Source organism: Chinchilla lanigera, unplaced genomic scaffold (genome assembly GCF_000276665.1).
Source record: "Chinchilla lanigera isolate Chin_1 unplaced genomic scaffold, ChiLan1.0 scaffold00078, whole genome shotgun sequence".
In the NCBI taxonomy this organism is placed as follows: Eukaryota; Metazoa; Chordata; class Mammalia; order Rodentia; family Chinchillidae; genus Chinchilla; species Chinchilla lanigera.
The window spans coordinates 8,658,902-8,680,748 of NW_004955479.1; the positions used below are offsets into that span (position 1 = coordinate 8,658,902).

The 21,847-nt window shown below is 44.0% G+C and overlaps 1 protein-coding gene and 1 long non-coding RNA gene across 2 annotated transcripts; one reads left to right on the plus strand and one right to left on the minus strand.

Annotated features, from left to right (window-relative positions):
- Positions 1-1,187: 1,187 nt before the first annotated feature.
- Pax4 (paired box 4) lies at positions 1,188-5,562 on the minus strand. The gene is made up of 10 exons (XM_005402362.2): positions 5,550-5,562; positions 5,033-5,163; positions 4,586-4,801; positions 4,213-4,288; positions 3,515-3,640; positions 3,208-3,290; positions 2,848-2,917; positions 2,268-2,323; positions 1,883-2,024; positions 1,188-1,327 (listed from the first exon to the last, which is right to left on the minus strand). Exons 1-10 carry the CDS (start codon positions 5,560-5,562, stop codon positions 1,188-1,190), a joined length of 1,053 nt encoding a protein of 350 aa, XP_005402419.1.
- A 12,199-nt stretch (positions 5,563-17,761) lies between these two features.
- On the plus strand, positions 17,762-21,072 carry LOC102023591. The gene is made up of 3 exons (XR_263737.1): positions 17,762-17,834; positions 18,424-18,606; positions 20,539-21,072. It is a non-coding gene; the product is annotated as an uncharacterized LOC102023591 (long non-coding RNA).
- Positions 21,073-21,847: the final 775 nt, after the last annotated feature.

A 21,847-nucleotide genomic window follows, 5' to 3' on the forward strand; every position in this document is an offset into this window, starting at 1 on the left:
GTGTCTGGCAGGGACTCCAGCTTGAAAACAGGGAAGATAAGACAGGGCAGGCTGAGCTCTAACACCCTTCAAATTGCATCCAAGGGCTGTGCTGCCACACAGAACTTTCCGCGCTGTTGGAAACATTCTATAACCTTCACGGTCCAGTATAGTACCACAGCATTTTGTGACTCGGGCACTTGAAATGTGGCTAGTGCAAGCAAGGGGCTGAACTGTTCACATTGCTTCACTTGCACTACATGTAAATAGCCTCATGTACTTAATCACTGGTTCCTGAACAGCACAGCTCTGGAGTATTTGATAATAAAAATGGCACACTTGAATGGATAAGTACCGGTCTCAGATGGGAGTAAACAAACACGTCCCCATTCCCTCATCTCCACTCCTCTGGAAACCATCATCACCCATTCCCTGCCCTTCTAAAAGGAAAGAATCTGAAGCTGAGCCATCCCCCTTCCTGAGTGTCTCCATCTTTACCTCGTGTTGCCTATTTTCCTCCTTTTCTCCTCATCCTAGGACTCTCCAACCTGGATCTTTCCCTGAAGGGGGATAGACTTGAGAAGATTTGGAATATCCATCCAAGAAGAACCTGCCTCAGGCCAGGGATAAACAGGAAAAGCATGAAAAATGCAATTTCCACTGTATTTGGTGCTACAACAAAATGTAATTAGGGAATTAATGTTTGTTTTCTTATGTAAAGGAAATTTCCTTAGGTGTGGGTATGGTACTGTGACTATGTAAAAATGGCTCTTTATTTTTCAGAGTTGCACAATGGAAGACTTAGGAGTGAAGTACAATGATGTAATAGCACGCATGTGTGTGCATGTGTGTGCACACATGAGTGTATGTGTGGACATTTGAACACCCAAACACCTAGACAGAAAGATAAACACATACGTAGATGTATAGAAACATACATAGAGTAGATAGATATATAGAAAAATTCATTTATTGGATACATATATATATACATAAATTTGATGATGATGGAGATAGATAGATAGATAGATAGATAGATAGATAGATAAAGACAGGTGACAAGGCACTGTTTACAATTGTGAAATACAGGATTGGGCCTATGAGTACTCATGGGGAAAAATAAAAATGAACAACAGGAACAGAAAAAAATTACAAACAACAGGAGCTACTACTAATGTAAAATTTTACTCCTGGCAAGTGGAGGCCTCTTAAAGCCAGTGTGAGTAGTGGCTGGGTGTTGCTTCTCCAGCCCTTCCAATCAGGTGATGCACAGGAGGGGCAGAGAGGCGGGGCCAGGCAAGATCCGAAGGCGAGGGAGAGGCCACAGGAAGGAGGGAGGAGTGGCAATCTGTGTGGGAAAGACAGTGGGGACAATGGGTAGGATAGTATGAACTTCTGCCTACCCTATCTTCTTCACATTCTAGGTCTTTTGACTCATCCGGGCCTAACGGTAGTGGAGAGCCAGGCCAAAGCACAGCCTAATGGGCACAAGGCCGGTGAAGGGGGCAATGGAAGGAAGGGCAGGGAAAGCAGAGCAGTATTGAATTCAAGGAATGCAGCTGTGGTTTTGAGTAGCCTGTAGGATAAAGAGGGGAGCTTGGATTTTCTGCTCCTGCCCCATCCCTCAAAATCAGTGAGGGGGAGTGGCTGAGACATCAGTTGCCTGCCATGGACATACAACTTGAATCCAATCTCGCCTCCTTTTACCTGCTGCGGCTGTCAGTGCCACTATAGAGTCGAGGGCTACCAGTCTCCCCAACTTCCTGGGCCAGGCAAGAAAGGAAGAAAGCTGCACTGAGGTTTACCTAGTAGCACCAATTAGAGATTCACGCCCTCTGGGTCTGTCAAGGAGTCAGTCAGCCTTCCCCCCACCTGCAAGATTGAGGGTTGGCCTGATTCTTACCCCAGCAGGGCTGGAGACAGGCTTGGGGTGGAGTGTCACTCAGACTCCTTCCTGGTGCTGTCCCCCAGCACAGCTGATAGCAGGAATGACCCAACAGGTCCAGGGCAGGCAGGGCTGCTGTGGACACACTGCCAGAGGACTGCTAGAAAAAGCAAGAGGAGACCCTCAGCTGCCAGTGAGACTTCCCATTTAGACCTCCTGCTCCCAAACTGTATCCTGCACAACTCCAGAGGGTACCATTCACATGATAGACTAAGGGATGACACTTTCCAGAAGTATATGTTGTGGGGACACTAGGGAGTTATGGATCTTAGCTCAGTCCTTCACCAAATATGGGAGAAGTAATGAACCCTTTAGTCTTCCCACATTGCAAACTCCCATGTACCTGTGTAGAGATGATCGGTGAGGAAATCCTTGATACAGTCAGACTTTGAGAAGCACCTACAAGATGAAAGTGAATCCACTCAGAGGAGGAGTTGGTGTTGGGGACAGAAGGTATATGGTAAAAGGCAAGGAGGATTAGGTAGGGAGTAGTGAATATCAAAACCCTAAACTGCCTTCCTCCCCAGGGCAAAGCCTTGGGAAATTAGAAAGAAAGGATTAAAACTCGGGGATGGTACTAGAGACAGTACAACCCTTAAGAGCAGGGACTGTGCGTACTCAACACCTAGCACAGACAGGGCCTGGAACATAGGAGTCGGTGTGTAAATATTAGGTAGGTGGAGGGATGGATGGATGGATGCATGGAAACATGGATGGATGAGTGGATGGATGGGTGGATGGACAGATGGATGGATGCATGGATACATGGATGCATGGGTAGATGCATGGATGGATGAGTGGATGGATGGATGGATGGATGGATGGATGGATGGATGGATGGATGAGTGGATGGATGGGTGGATGGATGGATGGATGAGTGAATGGATGAGTGGATGGATAAATGGGATGTGCACAGAAATCACCTGGCAACTGCATTTCCCACTTCAGCTTCTCTTGCCGTCGCCATTTGGCTCTTCTGTTTGAAAACCAGACCTGAGGAGAACAGGGACCAGATATCTGACTGCTTTCTGCCACCTGACAGCTCCACTGTCAGCACACTTTGCTGGCCTAGAACCTCCCTCACACCTGATGTCTACTCCCTGCTCTCTGCCTTTATTCTCTGTCTTTCCTCAACTCAAAGGCTTGGGGCAGGAAAGAGAAGAGAGCAATCAGCAGAAGGGAAACAAGAGGCTTTCATCTCTGGTTTTTCTCTTTGCTCCAAATAAATTTGTTTCCATCTTCATTTTTCTTGTGATTTGTGCACATCATGTCACAGAGCTTACCCTCACTGTGTCCTCAGGCAGAGAGGTGGCAGCAGCCAGCTTCCCACGGGCCACTGAATCAGGATACTGCCCACGCTGGAACTCTGCAGAGACAGAGGCTCACACAGGGAGGGCACAGGCAGGCAGAAGGGAATAGGTCTCCCCATCACACCCCACTCCCCACCTGCTACTACTCAAAACATCTTTCCTTCCCAAAGCAGAGCCAACCATAGCCTGCACCACCCCACCTTTGCCCACAGGCTTTAGGGCTGCTACTACCCCGTCACACCAAAGACTCCATGTCCCACCACCCACCCCAGTCCAGCACCTTTCTCTAGTGCCTCAGCTTGGCCTGGGGAGAAGATGGTCCGATTCCGGTGACTGGTCCCTGGATGGGGACCCCGGGGTGCTTCAGAGGCACTGTGAGGATTGGGAAGAGTTGGAGCCAAAGCAGCTGCAAAGGAGGACAACGTCTTGAGAAGACATTTACCATGGTAACTCCTCTGGCCGATGGGATCCCTGAGTCCCTGGGGTTGAGAGTAGGTGACAGCCACATGAGTATGTAGAGCTAAATGAGGGGAGCATTCAGTTACTTGAAGGTTGAGGAACGGGCCCTTGATGGGAATTGTGCTTAAGAAATATTTAGGGAATACAGCATCAGAATTGGTCCACGTTTACCCAACTCCATAGAACACAAAGGATACTCTGAGAAGCAATGCCTGAGGCAGAGGTAGGATGTGAAAGACCCAGTCCTGCTTCTTTCTTAGCAGATCCTGTGAACCAGGGAGTTAGGGAACCTGGGATCTGTTCTAAGACCTGCCAGCAACTAGCTGGTGATTTTGGGTAAATCATTTCACTTCTCCGAACCTCAATTTTATTATTCCAGGACAAAATAAGGGTCCTTGACAGGCTCTTCTTACTGGATTGTTGGAAGGGTGATCCAAAAAAGAACAAGGAAGTAATAAGGGCTATAAAATGTTGAAGTTTTGGCTCTGATTACCCCTGGGGGGCAACTCCAAGGCCCACCTGATGACCTCAGTTGTGTCCATTGCAGTCTCTGGTCTTCCTGTAGTGCCCGTAGAACTCGATTAATGGAGGAGACCTATATGTGTTAGAGCATTGAATGGAAAAATTGTATAAAGACCCAGCACTGCATCCTGACCATCCCCCTATACCCTTTCTCCCATTCTGCCTCCACCCTCGCATCATTCCCAGGTGTAGCCTCCTCTCTTCCCATGCTTTCTTCTTCTCTCCTCTCTCACCACCACCATTTTTCAGAAGAGAAATTTTATGAATCAGAAGACCACAATTGCCCACCTCCCAGCCAAGGAAAAAGAAATTTTGTTCTTTCAAGGCAACCCATTTTGCCAGTGTTGGTTCAGGGAAAAAGAACACTTACACTTGGAGTCTTGTCCTGGGTACAGAGCCCTTCAGCACAAAGCTGGCGTTGGATCTCCCAAGCGAAAAGGGCTGGACATTCATCCTTCAGCTGGGCAATTCGAGCTACCACAGGGGGTGTTGCCAGACGTGGCTTGCTTCCCCCAATACCCTTGGGCTCCAAGACACCTGTGCGGTAGTAACGCCCTAGGATCTTACTCACACAGCCATTAGATACCTGAAACAGGTAAGAAGCAAGGACAGGCATCCCTGGGAGAGAAGGAAGCTACAAAGCAAAGCAATACTTACTGGACCAAGCCATGAAGTTGAGAGTCCAGTCTTACCTTTGGACACCTAAGCCTCCCATTCTCAACCTCCAAGATCTTCTAGGAGGTAGCAAACCCACAAATTCTCCATACTCTCGCCTTCAGAGAGGCCCCTTCTTGCTGGGTAAATGTCTCGGCACTACCTTAAGGCTCCGTGAGATGTCACAGGGTCGCATCCCACTGACTGCTAGCTGCACAATCTGCTGCCGGGTGTCCAGAGGCAAGGGCCGACCATTCACAAAGAGTCCTCCCAGCTGATTTATGCTGCTGATCCCTGGGAATGGAAAGGGAGCATCTACACTGTCTCTCCCCAGGCTCCCCTACCCATCTTTCCAGAGGGCCACTCAGAGCCCTCCAGCCTGGATTCCCACCATAGATTAAGTCCTCCTCCAGGAGTCTGACCCCCCTCTGCCCTCAGAGTCCTCAAAATATGCCACTTTCTTTGAGAGGTAGCTTATGTGTGAGTCTTTGCTCCTTGGCCATAAATGCCAACCATCCTGATGTGAGGGAAGCAGGGTAAAGCAGAGAGGGAGTGACTGGGAAAAACTCCCTGAACATTAGCCAAGGACAGTTAAAATTGTGTTAATGGAAGGAATGGCCTGAAATAGACCCTGTCTTCGCACTCCTCCCGGCTATTCCCATTTCTCCCAGGCTTCTTACCATCCTGCTGCATGTTCTGAGCTGAGCGTCCTCACAGAAGGACAGGAAGCCAACTGGGAAAAGATGAGACAGACGAGTTCCTTCTAAGCAAACCTACCCCAGTTGGGGGCTGGGTCTGCAATAGTAGGGACTTATTTGGGTGAGGTCTTTTGCTTGAAGGTTTCTTGGGAAAGAAACCACAATGCTTTGTGATGGAGGGTTGGTTTCTAAAATTTACCAATAGGTCGGCTAAAATTAGAACATAAGAACTCTCTTTACATTAAACCTTTATATTATAAACATCACAGGGTCACCTGAAGACTGGATCTCTCTGGATAGCCTGAGAAGGGGCTGGGAGGTAGGCAAGAACCTCATTTCCACACATCCATTACAGAAAGAGAGGTAAAAAGAGATACTGCTTCCCCAAGGTAAGGAATTCTTCTTTCCAAACAGGAAAAGTCTGCCTTGGACCACTCATAAGCCTTTTCAACCTCTGTCTGACACACTTGAGCCAGATACTCCTGGTCCCCAAGTTCAGGGCTTTATCTTTACTGTCAGGCAATCCTGGGCTACATTCTCCAAGCCACCAGCAAAATGCTTCCTTCTGAGAACTTCAGGTGAAGGGCTTGCTTTTGTGTTTTGTTTTTATACTCACCAGGAAACCTTGGGAAAACTGTCAGGCTCAGTTCTACCACCCACAGCACAGGGATTTGGTCCCACACATTGTAAGTAAAAATGAACAAGCCTGAAGAGCTGGCTTCTCCTAGCAGACACACCTCTTAGGATCTTCTAATTGGTTGGAGTTGTTGGTTCTCTGAAGCGTTCTAGATATCACAGTGAAGCTTCATTTTCAGAGACCATCTTTCTGGGACCAGATATTCATCCATTTAACTAACATTTCTTGAAGATATATTGAAGGGAGGAAATAAGCAGAGAGAGTTATCTGCTGACCCACACAGAAGCCTTCTTGAGCACAAAACAGTCTTTGAGTAGCAAGAGACACAGTTTGTGTGTCTCCTGCTTTCATCAACAATTAATGAGAGTTGAACCTGCTGCCTATAATTTCTAGACCCCAAGCAACAGCTTATACATGGGACTTTCCCATAACAATCATGCTGTTTTGGTTCAGTCAACCCATCTGCAACTATTCATGAATAAGGCATTGGGCATAAGCGCACTGCTGGTTGCTTGGGATGAAGAGAGTAAGGTAGAACAGGGAAAAGGTCTTTGCTCTCCCCGAGATTATAATTCAGTCTGGCAAACAAACTAGCATGGGTGAAACAACAATGTATTAAACTATGGAATTCAGAGCCTACTGTGTAAATTCAGTGGTTAAATTGTATTTTATTCATCCCCATGCTAGGCAGGGAGAGACAGATTCCCCATCAAGTTCTCCCCACAAAATGGGGAAGGAAGGTAAAGGCTTTTTAAAAGAAATTGGCAGAGACTGGAATTCCCGCAAGTCTGGGGCCTCCCAGAAAATGAAACTCAAGGTTTAGAATAAAAACTCCTGATTCCTAATGACAGGAATCTCTTTTTAGCCAACCCTGCTTTGTGTTTGTGTAATTGCCACCACAGCAGTGGAGAGAGGAGAGTCAAGCTGGGAATGTAAAGGGCTATATCAGGATAGGGGGTGGAAGCCCAGAATGTCAGCCAAACTCTGAATCTTGGAGAGCACTATGTCCTCCTAAGTAACCTAGAGCAGTGGGTATCCTGAGATATGGGAATACAGGCTCAGTACCTAACCCTAAACAATCTCTAAAGCGAAAAGAATCATGCCCCAGCTCACAAACAGAAACCCCATTTGCAATAGCCACACCACATAGTCTCAAAAATAACTGGTACTCATGAGATGAGAAAGCAGAAAAGGGAGCTGAAGGGTGGGCTGCAAAGCCTGAGACAGATAGTTGGGCTTGGCCACACAAAGACACAGAGACAGCATGGGAGATAGAGCAGACAATAAGCCTGCAGGTGAGCTACCTGGGTGAAGGAAATGAGATGGGAGCTTCAGTGGAAGGTCTCAGTGTCCTGTGCTGGGCTCCTGAGACCCCTTTAGGTTCCAGGGGTGCTAGTAGTCTGGTCCTGGTAGCAGCTTCCACTGTGTTCCTGCTTCAGTCCTGCCAGGGGGTCCAGAGCTACAGAAAGCCGTGCTCAGGAGCAGAGGACAGCCTTCTGGGAGCAGCCAGTGATGTCACAGGCCATGAGCAGAGGAGAGAGGAGGAGGGAGGTGTGCATGGAGCTGACTGACACTGGTCCTATGGCAGGGCACACCGCAGCCAATGATCTACTGTGTCCTTCAGAGCCCACCTTGTGTCCCCCTACCAACCTGAATGAAGCAGGTAGAGTCATTCTCATGCAGGCTCCCTGGATCCAGAATGTACCCTGCAGGGGCCAGCACTCTGAAGGACATGAGGACCTTGGAAGATGGGGGGGGGCTTCAGACCACGTACCCAAATTTTTGAATGCAAAGAGGTACAAAGGAGCTTTCCAGGAGCACTGACATAGCTTCACAGACAGAATGCAGATGCCTGGGCTTTTGAGGCACCTCCTGGGTTATATGTGTAGTACCATGAAAGATAAATGGGTATTAAGTCTTACTCCTAAATAGTGAATTGACTCCTAAAACTCTAAAAGAAGAAAGCGAATGGACACATGGCTCCTGAGCTCTTTACCAATTCTATCCACTGCTTGGCTGGGGTGACATGAAAGGTGTGTTCTTTCCTGGAAAGGAGGGAGTCCTAGACTTCAGAAAAATGACATATCAGGGTTTCTTGGAAATGAGCCCCTAAGGGTAGTTAAAGATACATTTAAGGTACTTATAAGGAGACCTGCTCTTCCTTCTTCCTTCTCTGGATGTTAGCAGACTCCATTCCACTAGGGAGTTGGTGCTTTTACACTAGTAAGTCGTTAATGACACTGCCATTCCCACAAAAGACACCATAGGCTCTCTGGGTCATTGTTGCGGGGAGGGTACCAGTGGCTGGGTAGGTCTCTTCAGTGTGGCTCCCTAGAAATGGACATAGACTCCAGAGCTTAGAAGCATTTTGCTATCATGGTCTTGCAGAGATCCCTGTGGGGTGCAAAGAGACCAACACAGAAGGAACCTTTGGGTCCATCCTGAACCTTCGATTCTGACTCCATCATAGAAGCCAGGCTGAAGTAAACAGAGTATAAGACAATAAAATTAGATCCAGAAGTCAGAGGAAGGAGGATTGCATCTCACTGATAAATGCTTTGGGTTTTAGGGGGTGTGAGTACGTGTTATACATTTAACTCAATATTAGGGTAGGCAACTATTCTCAAGGGGCAAACGTACCACAGAGGTAGGTTTCTACCTTACCTGACACACATTACCCTTCTCTTCCAGTCTCCTCCAGCACCTTCAGGCTGGCCCAGAGACCTGGAGACAGGGGACACCAGAGCAGGTGGTTTCAGCACTGGGGGGCAAGACACACATGCCCCAGAGCAAGCAGAACCCACTCCACCCAAGGGCAGCCGCAGACTGATGGTCTCTCTACTTAGCCATGCCTGGGTAAAAGGAGGTCCCTAGAAAACCATGGGGTACCCCTCCTCCTAGTGCCCTTTTCTGCCTCATCCCTCTGCCCTGCCTCTAGGGGCTCAAGCCTCACGTCCTGACCAGCTATTCTCATAGACAGCTGCTTGAGGATGGAGATAGGGTGACAAGGGGGGAGAAAGGACAAGCCCTGGCAGATGGTGGTGGCAGCGATTTCCCCCATAAACTACCCTCTCCCTCCTCCTTTACGACGGGCTCTTGGGTCTGAACAAACAGAAGCATTCGACCCAGAGGTGATAGGGGGAGGGAAAAGGGGAAAAGGGCCCTGGCGGGGGGCCTAGCAAGCCCAAGGGCTCAGCCTCTCAGCCCTCTGCCCAGCGCACCAGACTGTTTGAGGAGCAAATATCTGCCTTCACTGTCTGACTCTCTCCACTGCCCCCACCGGGTTTGGGGCTAATTGTCCCTCATTAGCTGGGCCCAGGCCCCAGGCTGCCGCCAGCCCCCGCCATCTGCTCACAATTATACATTAACTCAGAGGTCTTGCCACCCGCCAACCAGGCTGTGCGCCCCTCTCCCGGGCAAGCTGTGGCCATTCCAGCCTATCCGTAACCCTGGATGTAGAGCTTTTACTGCTGACTTCTTCTACCCTTGGGAGCCCTCGCTGTAAAGCTTTGTAGCTGTAGTGGAAGTCCTGTCCTCGGGAGAGGTGGCTGGAGTTCCTCTCCCTTCCTCACAGAGCCAGAGGACGAGCCAAGTCCGTGCGTAAAACTGGGGAGGATAGGGCGCGGCCAGCGCAGAGGTGCGCTGACTTTGGTCTGACACCTCGCCAGAGGATTTCGGCACCTTTTAGGGGAGGTGACAACGGTTCCAGGCTGTTTACCATCTCCTTATGGCGCCTTTGAGTAGGCTGTGGGGTTCTGTCCCCATCTTCCCTCTCTTCCAGAAGCCCTTCTCTTACCCGCCCTCTTCTTTCCAGAGCGCACGCGCCACCTATCCAAGCTCACGCTCTACCAGCGGGCACCTCCCACTTTAAAGCTCAAGCTGTTTTCTTGCTACAAAAACGGGGATTCCTCAAGTTCTCTGGCTATTCCCCGAGTTTGGGACCCTCACACTAAAGTTGCATTCCCCACCTCCAAAGAAACTTCAGTCACCCTGCCCAGATTCCGCTCCAACACCAAAACCCTCTCTACCTGCAAATCCCTGCAGCTATGGGCTCCGCACCTAGGAGGCTGGTGCCTGGCTCCCTCCCTCTGACCGCCCTAGGAAAGCACACACCTTCCTAACTGTGGCTTTGAACTGGGGACACACGGGGAAACCTCCTTTGTCCCTCTTTTGCTCAGTGAGTCCCTAATCTTTGAGTGCAACATTGCCTTGGGTTTGTGTCAGGACCACGGTGGGTCAGGTAGAGCGGTGAGTCTGCACGGCCCTAGGCTAACTCCCGGTAGAGCCCGGGAGTTGAAAGGTGACAGCCCGCCAGACCAAAAGCCCAGGCAGGATGGGAAACACAGACAGTGAAGAGCCCAGCCAAGAGCTCGCAGGTCAGAAACCATGGCTGGGGCCACAGCAGACCAGGATGGGCAGATGACACCCTGTCAGTCACCCTTGGAGAGTGCCTTCTCCTTGGGTCCACAAGCCCTGCAATGTGGGGAAGGGGTTGCGTGGGGACAAGCCTTCTCAAACTTGGCTGGACCTAGAATCCTGAAGTCCAGTTGGTTGCCTGGGAACTGCCAGCTCCGCGCTCCTCCCACTCTGCACTACTTTGCATGGGGCGGAGGAACTGGGGAGGCAGACCAACAGTTGTTTATTTGTGTTAAAACAAACATTATTTTAATAAACTTCATTTTTAGAATAATATTAGAGTTACAGAGAAAATTTGAAGATAATGCAGAAAATTCCCATATACCTCACATCCAGTTTCCCCTGTTAACATTTTATATTAGTATATTTATTATACTGAAAAACCAGTGCTGACATATTATTAGCTAAAGTCCATACTCTCCAGATTTACTCATTTTCCCCCTAATGTTCTTTTTCTGTTGCAGGGTTCCATCCAGTAGATGGCTTTACATTGAACCATGACATCTCCTTTGGTTCCTTTTTTCCTATGACAGTTTCTCAAACTCTTGTCTTTGATAACTTGGACAGTTTTGCGGAATCAAGTATTATACAGAATACCCCTCATGTGGGATCGTTTTTAATGTTTACTTTTAAGCTAATACATAAAACCACAGAAATTGTACATATTTATGAGAGGTCTCATGTGATGTTCTGATACATGTGTATACATTGTGTAATGTTTAAATCAAGTTAAGGATATATATCTGTATGTATATATATACATCTTCAAACATTTATCATTTCTGATAAAAAGTTCAAAATCCTTCCTTCTAGCTCTTTGAAATACATAGTGCGTTATTATTATCTATAGTCACCCTCCTGTGCAATAGCCCACAAGAACATCCGACTCCTATCTAGCTATAATTTAGTATTCATTGGTCAATGTTGCCCCATCCTTCCCTCCTCCTGGAATCTTTCTAACACTTTCCCCATGGTTAGACTGTACTTGTAGATTTAGAGGAAGAAGACTAAAGAGGAACAGTACCATTTCCATCACACCATATTAAGGATACATGGTGTCGACAGGATTTATTGTTGTTGACGCTGACCTTGGTCACCAGGCTGAGGTAGGCTTTATCAAGCTTGTACACTGACATTACCCCTCCCCTCTAACTTTTCCATATAGGACTTTTCTGGAAGACGTTATTATGCACAAGTCATACTTAAGGAGTGAGGAGTTACGCTTCACCTAGCAGAGGGTAGGGTGTCTACGTAGTTAATTTGAATTTCTCCTGTTACAGAGATCTGTCTCCTATTTATTCAATGATTTATTTATATCAATGTGGATTTATTTTATATATAAGAAGCTTGTATTTTTAGGTTACAATCCAGTATCCCAGTTTATTCTGTTGCTCACATGCCCTCACTTTGGCCTGTGAGAGATTTTTCAGTTGGTTCCTGTGTCCTATTGGCCTGTTCCCATTGGCCAAATTGCCTTGGGGATTTGGTTGAATTTTGTTGCGAAGTTTTGTTATGATTTCCATACTTTCTGGCATCAGTTTATGTTGAGTATTTCTGCCCACTGTCCTACAGTCAGCCATTTCTCCTAGGAGCCCTGATCCCTTTTATTGGACAATGGTATGAGAATCCAAGTACTGGGCCTTAAGTTGCTTATTGCCATTAGGATGTCAGTGCTTATAGGTTGTCTCAGCCTAAGAACAAAGAAATGTAAATGTATATTCCAGTCACAGTACATATATGTTCATAAATATTTCTATCAGTAACCATTTGTGTCTACATAAAAATAAACATGTTGTCTCCCAACTCTAATCCATCATTACATGGATCATTGTAGTTTCTTCCCTGCTTTTCTGTAAAATCTTATTATAATATGAGAAATCCAATACTCCTAATCCACCATCACTTTACTTAATTGTTCAATTTCAGTACACTTTGTTGTAGCACCACAGTTGTTGGTTTTTGTTTTTGTTTTTGTTTTCCTCAGACAGGGTCTCACTATGTAGTACAGACTGGTCTTGAACTCACTTATGTAGCCCAGCCTGGCCTCAAACTCACAGCCATCTCTCTGCCTCAGCCTCCCAAGTGCTGGGATTACAAGTATGTGCCACCACATGCAGGCCGTAGCATCACAGTTGTTAACACAAACTGTCTCATTTTTTTTTTTAAACTTTATCAACTAGAGTACAGTGCTTATGTACAATGTCTTTTACATTTAATACTAGATGCCTCCTATTTCCAAAGTATGTAAATCAGTATCTTTATCTCTACTCTTTTTTGTGAGATTGCTTCGTATATATGTGGTACAGTTAGTTTTGTCATATTCTGCAAGCCATTTTGGATTCATACATGATTTTTGAAATTGCATACCTTAAGGCTCATCATTTGTGCTCTACAGGTGCTCTAAAAGTCTTTGAAGTTCTACAGGTGGCAAATACATAGTGTTATGAATCCACAGTTATCATACTGAATAGTTTCGTCACCCTAAAAAATCATGTGGCTCTCTCTCAGCCTCTGGTTACCACTGATCTGTTATCACTGCTGTAGTTTTGCCTTTTCCAGAATGACGTATCATGGAATCATGGAGCATGTGGCCTTTTCAGACTTGCTTCTTTCAAGTACAAATATGTGTTTAAGATTAGTCTATGTCTATTCATAGCTTGATAAGTTATTTCTTTTTATTGCTGAAGAATATTTTATTGTATAGGTGTATCAGTTTATCCATTCATTTATTTATTGGCAGACATCTTGGCTGCTTCCAGGTTTTGTCAACTATAAATAAAGCTTCTATGAACATTCAAGGGGAGGAATTGTGGTACATAAATTTTCAACTCATTTGGGTAAATACCAAGGAACACATTTGCTGGATTGCATGTAAAGACTGCACTTAGCTGTGTGAGAAACTGCCAAATCTGTCTTCCAAAGTCAGTGTACAATTTTATACTTCAAGCAAAAAGGGGTGGTTGCTTCTGGTGATTTGTATCCTTGCCAGAAATTGGTATTATTAGGGGTCTTGTTTGTTTATTTTTTGTATTTTAGCTATTTTAATAGATGTTTATAGAAAATCTTATTGTTTTAATTCACAATTCCTTAAAATAAATGATTTTGGATACCTTTTCATATGCTTATTTGCTTTCTGTACATATTCTCTGGTGAAGTGTCTGTCAACTTTGTTTTTCCAAATCAAACCCATGGCTTCATGTATGCTAGGCAAGTACCTACTGCTAAACAACATCCCCAGCCCTGGTCCTCTTAAATTTGATTGTTTTCTAATTATTGAGTTTTAAGAGTTCTTAAAATACTTCATACATCTTTAGCAGATATGTTTTGCAAATATTTTCTCTAAGTCTGTGGTTTGTCTTATTTTTAACGTTGTCTTCTGTATAGCAGAAAATTTTAATAAAGTTGCATTTATCAGTTTTTTGTTGATCATGCTGCTAGTTTGTTTCTAAAAAGTTATCACTTCATTCTGATTTTCTTCTATGTTCTCTTCTAGAAGTTTTATAATTTTGGTTTATGATCCATTTTGACTTGATTTTTTGTGAAATACGTAAGGTCTGCATCTAGGTTCTTTTTTTACATACGTCCTAATTGTTGAATATTTGTTGAAAAGATTACTCTTTCTGCACGGAACTGCTTTCGATCTTCAATCAAAATTAGTTGACTATATTTGTGTGGCTCTATTTATGGGGTATTCATTCTATTCCATTGATTTATGTGTCTATTTTTTTTACCAATACCATACTATCTTCATTATGTAGTTTTATAATAAGTCATGAAATTAATTCTCCAACTGTGAGTCCTCCAACTTTATTCTTTTCAACACTGTACTGTCTAATCTATGTCTCCTGTTTTGCTTTGGTTTTGGTTTTTTGAGACAGGGTCTCTTATGTAGTTTAGGGTGGCCTTGAATTTATGGTGATCCTTTTGGCTCAGCCACCCCAGTGCTGGGATTACAGGTGTGATGTGCACCACTACGCCCTGCTAATCTTGTCTTTTGAACATAAACATTAGAATAAATAAAACAACCTCTACAAAATATCTTGCTGAGATTTTGATTGGGATTATATTGAATCTGTAGATTGAGTTGGGAAGAATGGACATTTTAATATTGAATTTTCCAATGAACATAGACTGTCTCATTTTTTTCCATCAGAGTTTTATACTTTGCATTATATATACCCCATGCACATATTATGTTAGATTTATACTTAAGTATTTTACTTTGATTATTTTGGTAAATATATTATTTTTAAAATCTCAAATTCCAATAGTTTATTGCTGGTATAAAGGAAAGCAATTGACTTTTGTGTATTAACCTTGTATCCTAAGACTTTGTCGTGCTTGTTCATTAATTCTGTTTGCTTGATTCTTTGAGATTTTAAAACATGTCTTCCACCAAGATAGTTTTATTTCTTCCTTCCCAATCTCTGTATCTTTCATGTCCTTTTCTTGTCTTATTGCACTCGCTAAGACTTACAAGGTGATGTTGAATAGGAGTGGAAGGAAAGAATATTCTTGCCTTTTTCTCAGTCTTGAGACAGTGTCCACTTTCTCATCATTAAATACGTTAGCTGTAAATTTTCCTTTTATCTTCTGAAAATTTTATTTTGCTCTGTCATTTATTTCCATTATCTATTGCCCTTTCAGACTTATAAATGTGCTGTCATACATTTTAATAGATGGAAGAGCTAATCCCTCTTTATTCTTTGTTAGAATTTTTCTTATGTATCTTGCCTAAGCTTATTGTTCAGTTGAGCATAAGTATTATTTTGGCAAGTTAAATAATTTTGAAGCTGGGCATTTTGAGACTGCGCACTTTGGAAGGCTGATGCAGGACGTCACAAGTTCAAGCCCAGCCTGGGCAACCGAGCAACATGGGGTCAGGGGTTTATGTCTGTGTGAAGGCTCTGTGTGCAACCCCCAAAACTGTAAAAACAAAAATTGCTTTGGGGGATTTTATACCAGTTTGTATTTTTAATAGACTAGTTTATAAAGCAGTTTTAAGTTCACAGCAAAAATGAAGTGAAAATACATGAATTTCTCACAGATTTGTCCCTATATGTGCATATCCTTCCTTATTATCAGTATCTTCCATCAGAGTGGGAAATACAATGCATGAACTTGAGCTATGAGTTTTGTATAGATATTTTTATCAAGTTGGTGAAGTTCCCCTTTTATTCAGTTTGCTGAGAGGTTTTTTTTTTATTATAAATGAATATTAGATTTTGTTAAATGCTTTTTCTACATCAACGATAAGCTGATAAGATTTCTTCTCTAGCTTATTGATGTGGTAGGTTAAGCTGATTTTTACATGTTTAACCAGCCTAACATACCCAGAATAAATCCCATTTGATTACAGCATATAGTTCTCTTTATTCATTACTGGGTTCAATTCACTAATATTTTGTTATGGATTTTTGCATCTATGTTTTTTTTTTTGTTTTTTTTTTTTTTTTTTTTTGGTTTTTCTCCGGTACGGGGAACCGAACTCACGACCTTGCACTTGCCAGGCAGGTGCTTTTGCCGCTGAGCTAAATCCCCAGCCCCTTGCATCTATGTTCATAAGAGATATTGGTTTACATTTTCCCTTTTTATAATGTGTTTCTCTTGGTATCAGGTAATGTTTGCCTCATAAAATGAGGTAGGAAGTATTTAATCAGCTATTCAGCTTTGACAGCAAGGGCAAGACTTACCCAGCACATGTAACTTGGGTTGAGAGACCCTCAAAGTTGATCTCCTGTACAGTATCCAGGATCGCCTGGAACTTCTAGAGCTCCCAGACTTCATACCTATCCCGGTCTTTCTATGTCATCTGCATGATTTTGGATCTGTTAACTGTTAATTCAACAAGTAATTATTGAAGCCAGCTGTGGTAGCACATGCCCGTAATCCCAACCCTGGAGACTGATGCAGGAGGATTGCCGTGATTTCAAGGCCAGTCTGGCTACATATTGTAGCTTGTCTCAAAAAAACCACAGAGCAAAACAAAACAAAACAAAAACTCAAATAATTATTGAGTGTGTGCTGGGAAATGGGAAAACAGCAATGATTTATTTTTTGTCTTTGAGACAGGGTCTTGCTATAAAGTTTAGGCTGGACTTGAGCTCACTTTGTAGCCCAGGCTGGCCTTGAACTCACAATGATCCTCCTGCCTCAGCCTCCTCAGTGCTGAGCAGTGAATTTTTTAAAAACCAAATGGACTGTGGTGGCTCACACCTGTAATCCCAGCACTTGGGAAGCTGAGACAGGATGGCTGCAAGTTTGAGGCCAGCCTGGGTTACATAGTGAGTTCAAGTCCAGCCTGGACTACATAGCAAGACCGTGTCTAAATAAATACATAAATACCCAAATCCCTGCTCTTTTGCAGTTTCCACTTTTTTCTTAAGGTTATACAGTGGGTTGGGGATACAGCTCTGTGGCACAAGCACCTGCCTAGCAAGCAAAAGATCCTGAGTTTGATTCCCAGTACCAAAAAAGAGGTTACACAGTATTCTGAAACTTTCTACGCTTTATATTCTCACATTTATAAAACAGAAATGACACTATGGCTACCTCATTTGGTCACTATATTATGTAAGTTAATGTGTTTATAATTATTATTATTACTATTATACACCAACACTTAACTTTATTATCTATTGACCGAGTTCAACAGTTAGAGTCTCAGAGATTCCCAGACCACCCTCTCTACCCTAACTCTGTCATTCCTGCCTCTTCAGTTGGCCCCTTCATCTCTGGGCTCATTAACCCAGTATATGGATTTCCTTTTCTGATCTAGAGCTACCTTTCCTACCAGACGGTTGGGTGGCTATCTTTTTTGTCTTTGAAATATACCAAAACCTGCATTTTTTGAAAGGGAAGGGAACGAGGAGTCCAGGTAATTACCCAAGTCTTCGCGTGTATTAATTCTGAGGGGTGTGGGGTCTCCTGGCTTGGTGTAGGTTAGAGTGAGAGGGCAGTAGACTGGTTTTCTCTGGCTATTACTAAAAATAAATCCCTACTGGAGTAGGAAAACTCAGCGTAACTTGCCACGGCTTAGCAGAGTACAAAGGAAGTAGGCAAAGAAACTCACTGCCTGCGGATGAGAATCCTACCTCCGTCCCAGGAATTTAGAACCCTTCCTCTTTACTGTGTCCACAAAGGCCCCCCAAACAACACCTGCTCAGCCCGACAGAAGCTCTACACTACCTAGAGAACAAGCTATGTAAAGATAGGTAATTATAAATCAAGTCTTATTACTGTCTTTGGCTTGGTACCATCAAACACAATAACCAGACACTAAATGACCTATTGCCGAGGATCTCATTACCAGCCCAGCTGGCATCCTCAGCCCACTAATTCTTCTTTACTAATCCTTTTTGATTCTAAATCAGACACCGCTCCGAGGTCGACACCTTAAGTCGGTGAATTTAGCCTTCTCTGCCCTCTCCCTCTCCTCTCTTCTTCCTTCCCCTCCCTCCCTTTTTAGCCCAACATTAATGTTAAGCGAAAGCTTCTTTTTCTCTCTGATTGTTTTTTTTTTCCTCTCTCACCTTCTAGCGTTTAGACCCTTCATGACCACCCTATCTCCACCAACTTTACTAGTTTCTCTCTTTATTCTCCTGTTCCTTTGCATTCTTTCTCCTAATTTTCGTTATGTTTTCAGAATTGAATGTGTAATTACAATTGCTCCAACATTTCAACGGAGCTGCCTGCACTGTGCCACCTGGTTGAGTCCCTCGCCAGCTTGGCAGATGGAGGTAGCGGAAAAGGGTCGGCTCTCTGGCTCCCCCTGCAGGTTGACTCTGGCTCTACATCCTGTAGGGACATCCTGCAATCCAGACTTCTCCGTGCCTTCTCTGACAAGCCGGAGCAATATGGTTGGGAAACCGGGAAGCAGAGTCTCAGCACCCAAACAGAGAGGAGCACAGGTAATGCAGAGCTCCGAGGGACATGGCAGCAGTGAGAGCTCTGAGATTCCAGTTCACAGTTCACTCCTCCCTCACCGTAAGTCTCACTTTCTCTAGGGAAGGAATTGAAAAGACAGGCTCTGGGATCTAACAAAATAAAAACCTTTGAGCACCGTTGGCACTGTTGGAGGAAGTGGGTTTGAGACTAGAATTCTCCTTCTTGAGGAAACAAGGAGCGTGTCCTAAAACAATCAGTAAAAGAATCAATCAAATTACCTAACATAATTGCCCAAAAATGGTAATCATAGTAGCCCAGAAAGAGGAGTAATTAGCTGGGAGTGGTAGTAAGAATGCTCATTTTACCTTTGGAACTTTATTTTCTTTTTCCTTGTAGCAAAACACAAGGTATCTTTAAGGGCACAATTTGGCAACATTAAGTGCATTCACAGTGTTCTACAATCATCACCACTTCCCATCTCGAGAACTTTTCATCATCTCAAACCAAAACTCTGTCCTTTACACAATGGCACCCCATGCCTCTGCTCCTCAGCCTTTCATAATGTCTGTTCTAATTTCTGCCTCTCTAAATTTGCCTGCTAGGTACCACATACCATGGAATCATAAGATATTCATTCTTGTGTATCTGGATTAACATGTTGTTTCTGAGAATAGAGAACTACTTTAATGCCTATTTTTTTCTTCCTGTGTGATCCATCGATTGATCAATTGATCAAACCCAGGATGAAGAAAGGGTAGAATGGAATTCTCACACATGCTTCCAATTCCCTCTTCATCACCCTGGTCTCAATGAAAAATGAAAGCTTCTTTTGAAGCAATTGGGGGAGAAAGAGTGGAGATGTCAGTGTACGAGCCTTGGGCAGCAGTGAAGATGTCAGTCTATGAATTGTAAACGCAAAGCAGTTGTGCTTGAAAATGTCAGTCTATCCAACTCGAAACCCCTTTAGAGAGTATGGCTCACTTGTCTTGAGTACTTGGGAGAGCTGCTCATGAGGGAGAAGGCAAAGCAAGAGAACTGCACCAAGCACCCCACATTGATGCTAAGCAAACGGGCAATGGCAGTTGGCCTCTCTCCCACAGATGCTTGGATTTCTCAGAACTGGCAGGTGAGTTCTGAACTCTGACCTGGCCAGAGAGGCAACAAAAAGACAGGGGGCCAAAGAGAGGAATTAAAATGCCAAAGTAAATCCTGCCTTCAAGTTTTTAAGTTATTTCTCTGCCAATCCATTTTTGTCTTTTAGAACTTCTAAGTTGCAATCTTGTAAATTAATTCAATAGGAGATAAAAGTTTAAAGTAGGCAGAAGGAGTACATGGGAGGAGTATAGGGAAGAAGGCATGGGAACTTCTATGCTCTGGAATTCTGGCTTCACCTGTTGTTATGGTTGATACATTGTGTCAACTTGGGGAGTCAGAGGTTTGGCTAAGTGACTCAGCAGGAAGCCAGGGTGCTTACTTTGTAGACATCCTGAGCCTGTGCAAGAGGAGAGCATGGAAATTATGTGAGAGCTACACTCCCCTCAGGTGGGGGTAGCCTGTTTACAATGTAAGGCAGGGAAAGAGGCTGCTTGCCACCATTCCTCCCTCTTGCTCTGGCTGCTTTGCTGCGAATCCCTCTTTGCTCTTGTTACTTTGTTATCTTCTGCCTCAGAGCCAGCCAAGTATGGACTGAAACCTTCACAAACTGTAAGCTAAATAAACCTTTCCTTCCTTCATTTTGGGCGCTGGGTATTTTGTCTCAGCAAGGAGAGAAAAGTAACCAAGACACCTGTCCTGCTCCCCCTATGGGGTGGGGCATCACCTTCCATTGTGCAGAGGGCAGTACATTGCTTAGACAAACAGATTTAGGTCAAACTCTGTCACTTTTTTGCAGACCTCGACTTTCTAATGAATAAAAGTAATCTTAGTTCACCTTTTCCATTTCATCATAGAAAACTATTAGTTTGCTACAGATGCTTTAACAAGATCCTGAAAACTAAATAGCTTAAACAGTCCAAATTTATCTTCTTACAGTTCTGAGGCTACAAGTAAGAGATCAAGATGTCAGCCAGGCCACGTTCCCTCTGTGAGTGGCAAGGTGAGATCTGACCCAGGCTTTTCTGCTGGCTTCTAGTAAGTCCTTGATTTGAGGCAGCATGGATCCTAGTCCTCACATGAAAACAATGTTCAACGTTATCGGCCGTAGAGAAATTCAAACTACAACAATGCAAAGATTCCATCTGACAGCAGAAAGAATAGCAGTCGTCGAGAAGTCAAAGAATAGCAGAGGCTGGTAATGGCTTTGGTGAATCCTCCTACATTGTTGGTGGGAATGAATGTAAACCTTATGTACTAGAAACACTAACAAAACAATTTTAAAAATATCCCCAGGACTTTTGAAGCTTCTCAGATACAATTAGCTTGTCTTAGCCCAAGGAAAAGGTTATAGGAGACTCCCTTTAATCTTTACTTTGTAGAAATAGAAATTTTCTTGGCAGAGAAAACATATACAATCAGGTTGAATAAAAAGGGAAAAATTACCTAAGGTCCTGGATAAAAGTTTTTGTAGCAGAAACATAGAGAGTTGATGCCGTGGCTTAAAGCAATGCCTAATCCAGCCTAGCATTTTGTTTCTAGGAATGTTAAAAAGCAAAAGCTCATCTCATGAGCAAAACAAACAGGTCGACAGGAGGCCTTGTGAGATAAAAGTGGGCACATATAGAAATGTTATGAAATGGAAAACGTGCAGTGACTCCAGAATCCGTGTGAGGGGCAGGACAGTTTATAGCAGGCTCCCAACGATGCCTTGTGAATAGATTAGCTGGTAGAAAGGATAAAGGCTTGAACTTGGGAGTTAAATAGAATGGGTTGGAATACTGACCTCCTTACCTTGTTCAGTTTTATCGTTGTTAGACCTAGCAACTTTTCCCCTATGGGATTATTATAGCAATTTCATGAGATAATATATTGATACATATTAAATGTATGGTACTTGGTCTGCCTTGTTGTAGAGATAGTAAGTGGTGGGTAGTTCGTATAATTTACTTAAGCACCAACAGAAGGCAACAAGAGCCTTCTTTAGCTATCAAAAAATTATGAACATATGGATTCTACAGGTACACAGAAATGGGGTACAACAAAACAAGGTAAAGCAAAATGCTGAAATAGGAAAGAGTCTTTTGCTACTTTTCTGGGCTGTTGCTTTATGGTCACATGGGACTCCTCTTCATTCTCTCTCACCTAGGGGAATTCTGATCTGGAGGCCAGAACAGTATAACACTGTCCCTGTCAATCACACTGTCACTGAAGACAAGCAATTTGCTCTCTTGCCAAGGTGCACTCT

Coding starts and splice junctions, on each gene's coding strand:
- Pax4 (XM_005402362.2), bottom strand. Junction 4,289..4,585: donor CCCAGGACAAGACTCCAAGT/GTAAGTGTTCTT, acceptor TAACACATATAG/GTCTCCTCCATTAATCGAGT. Junction 3,641..4,212: donor GACACAACTGAGGTCATCAG/GTGGGCCTTGGA, acceptor CCTCCTTTGCAG/CTGCTTTGGCTCCAACTCTT.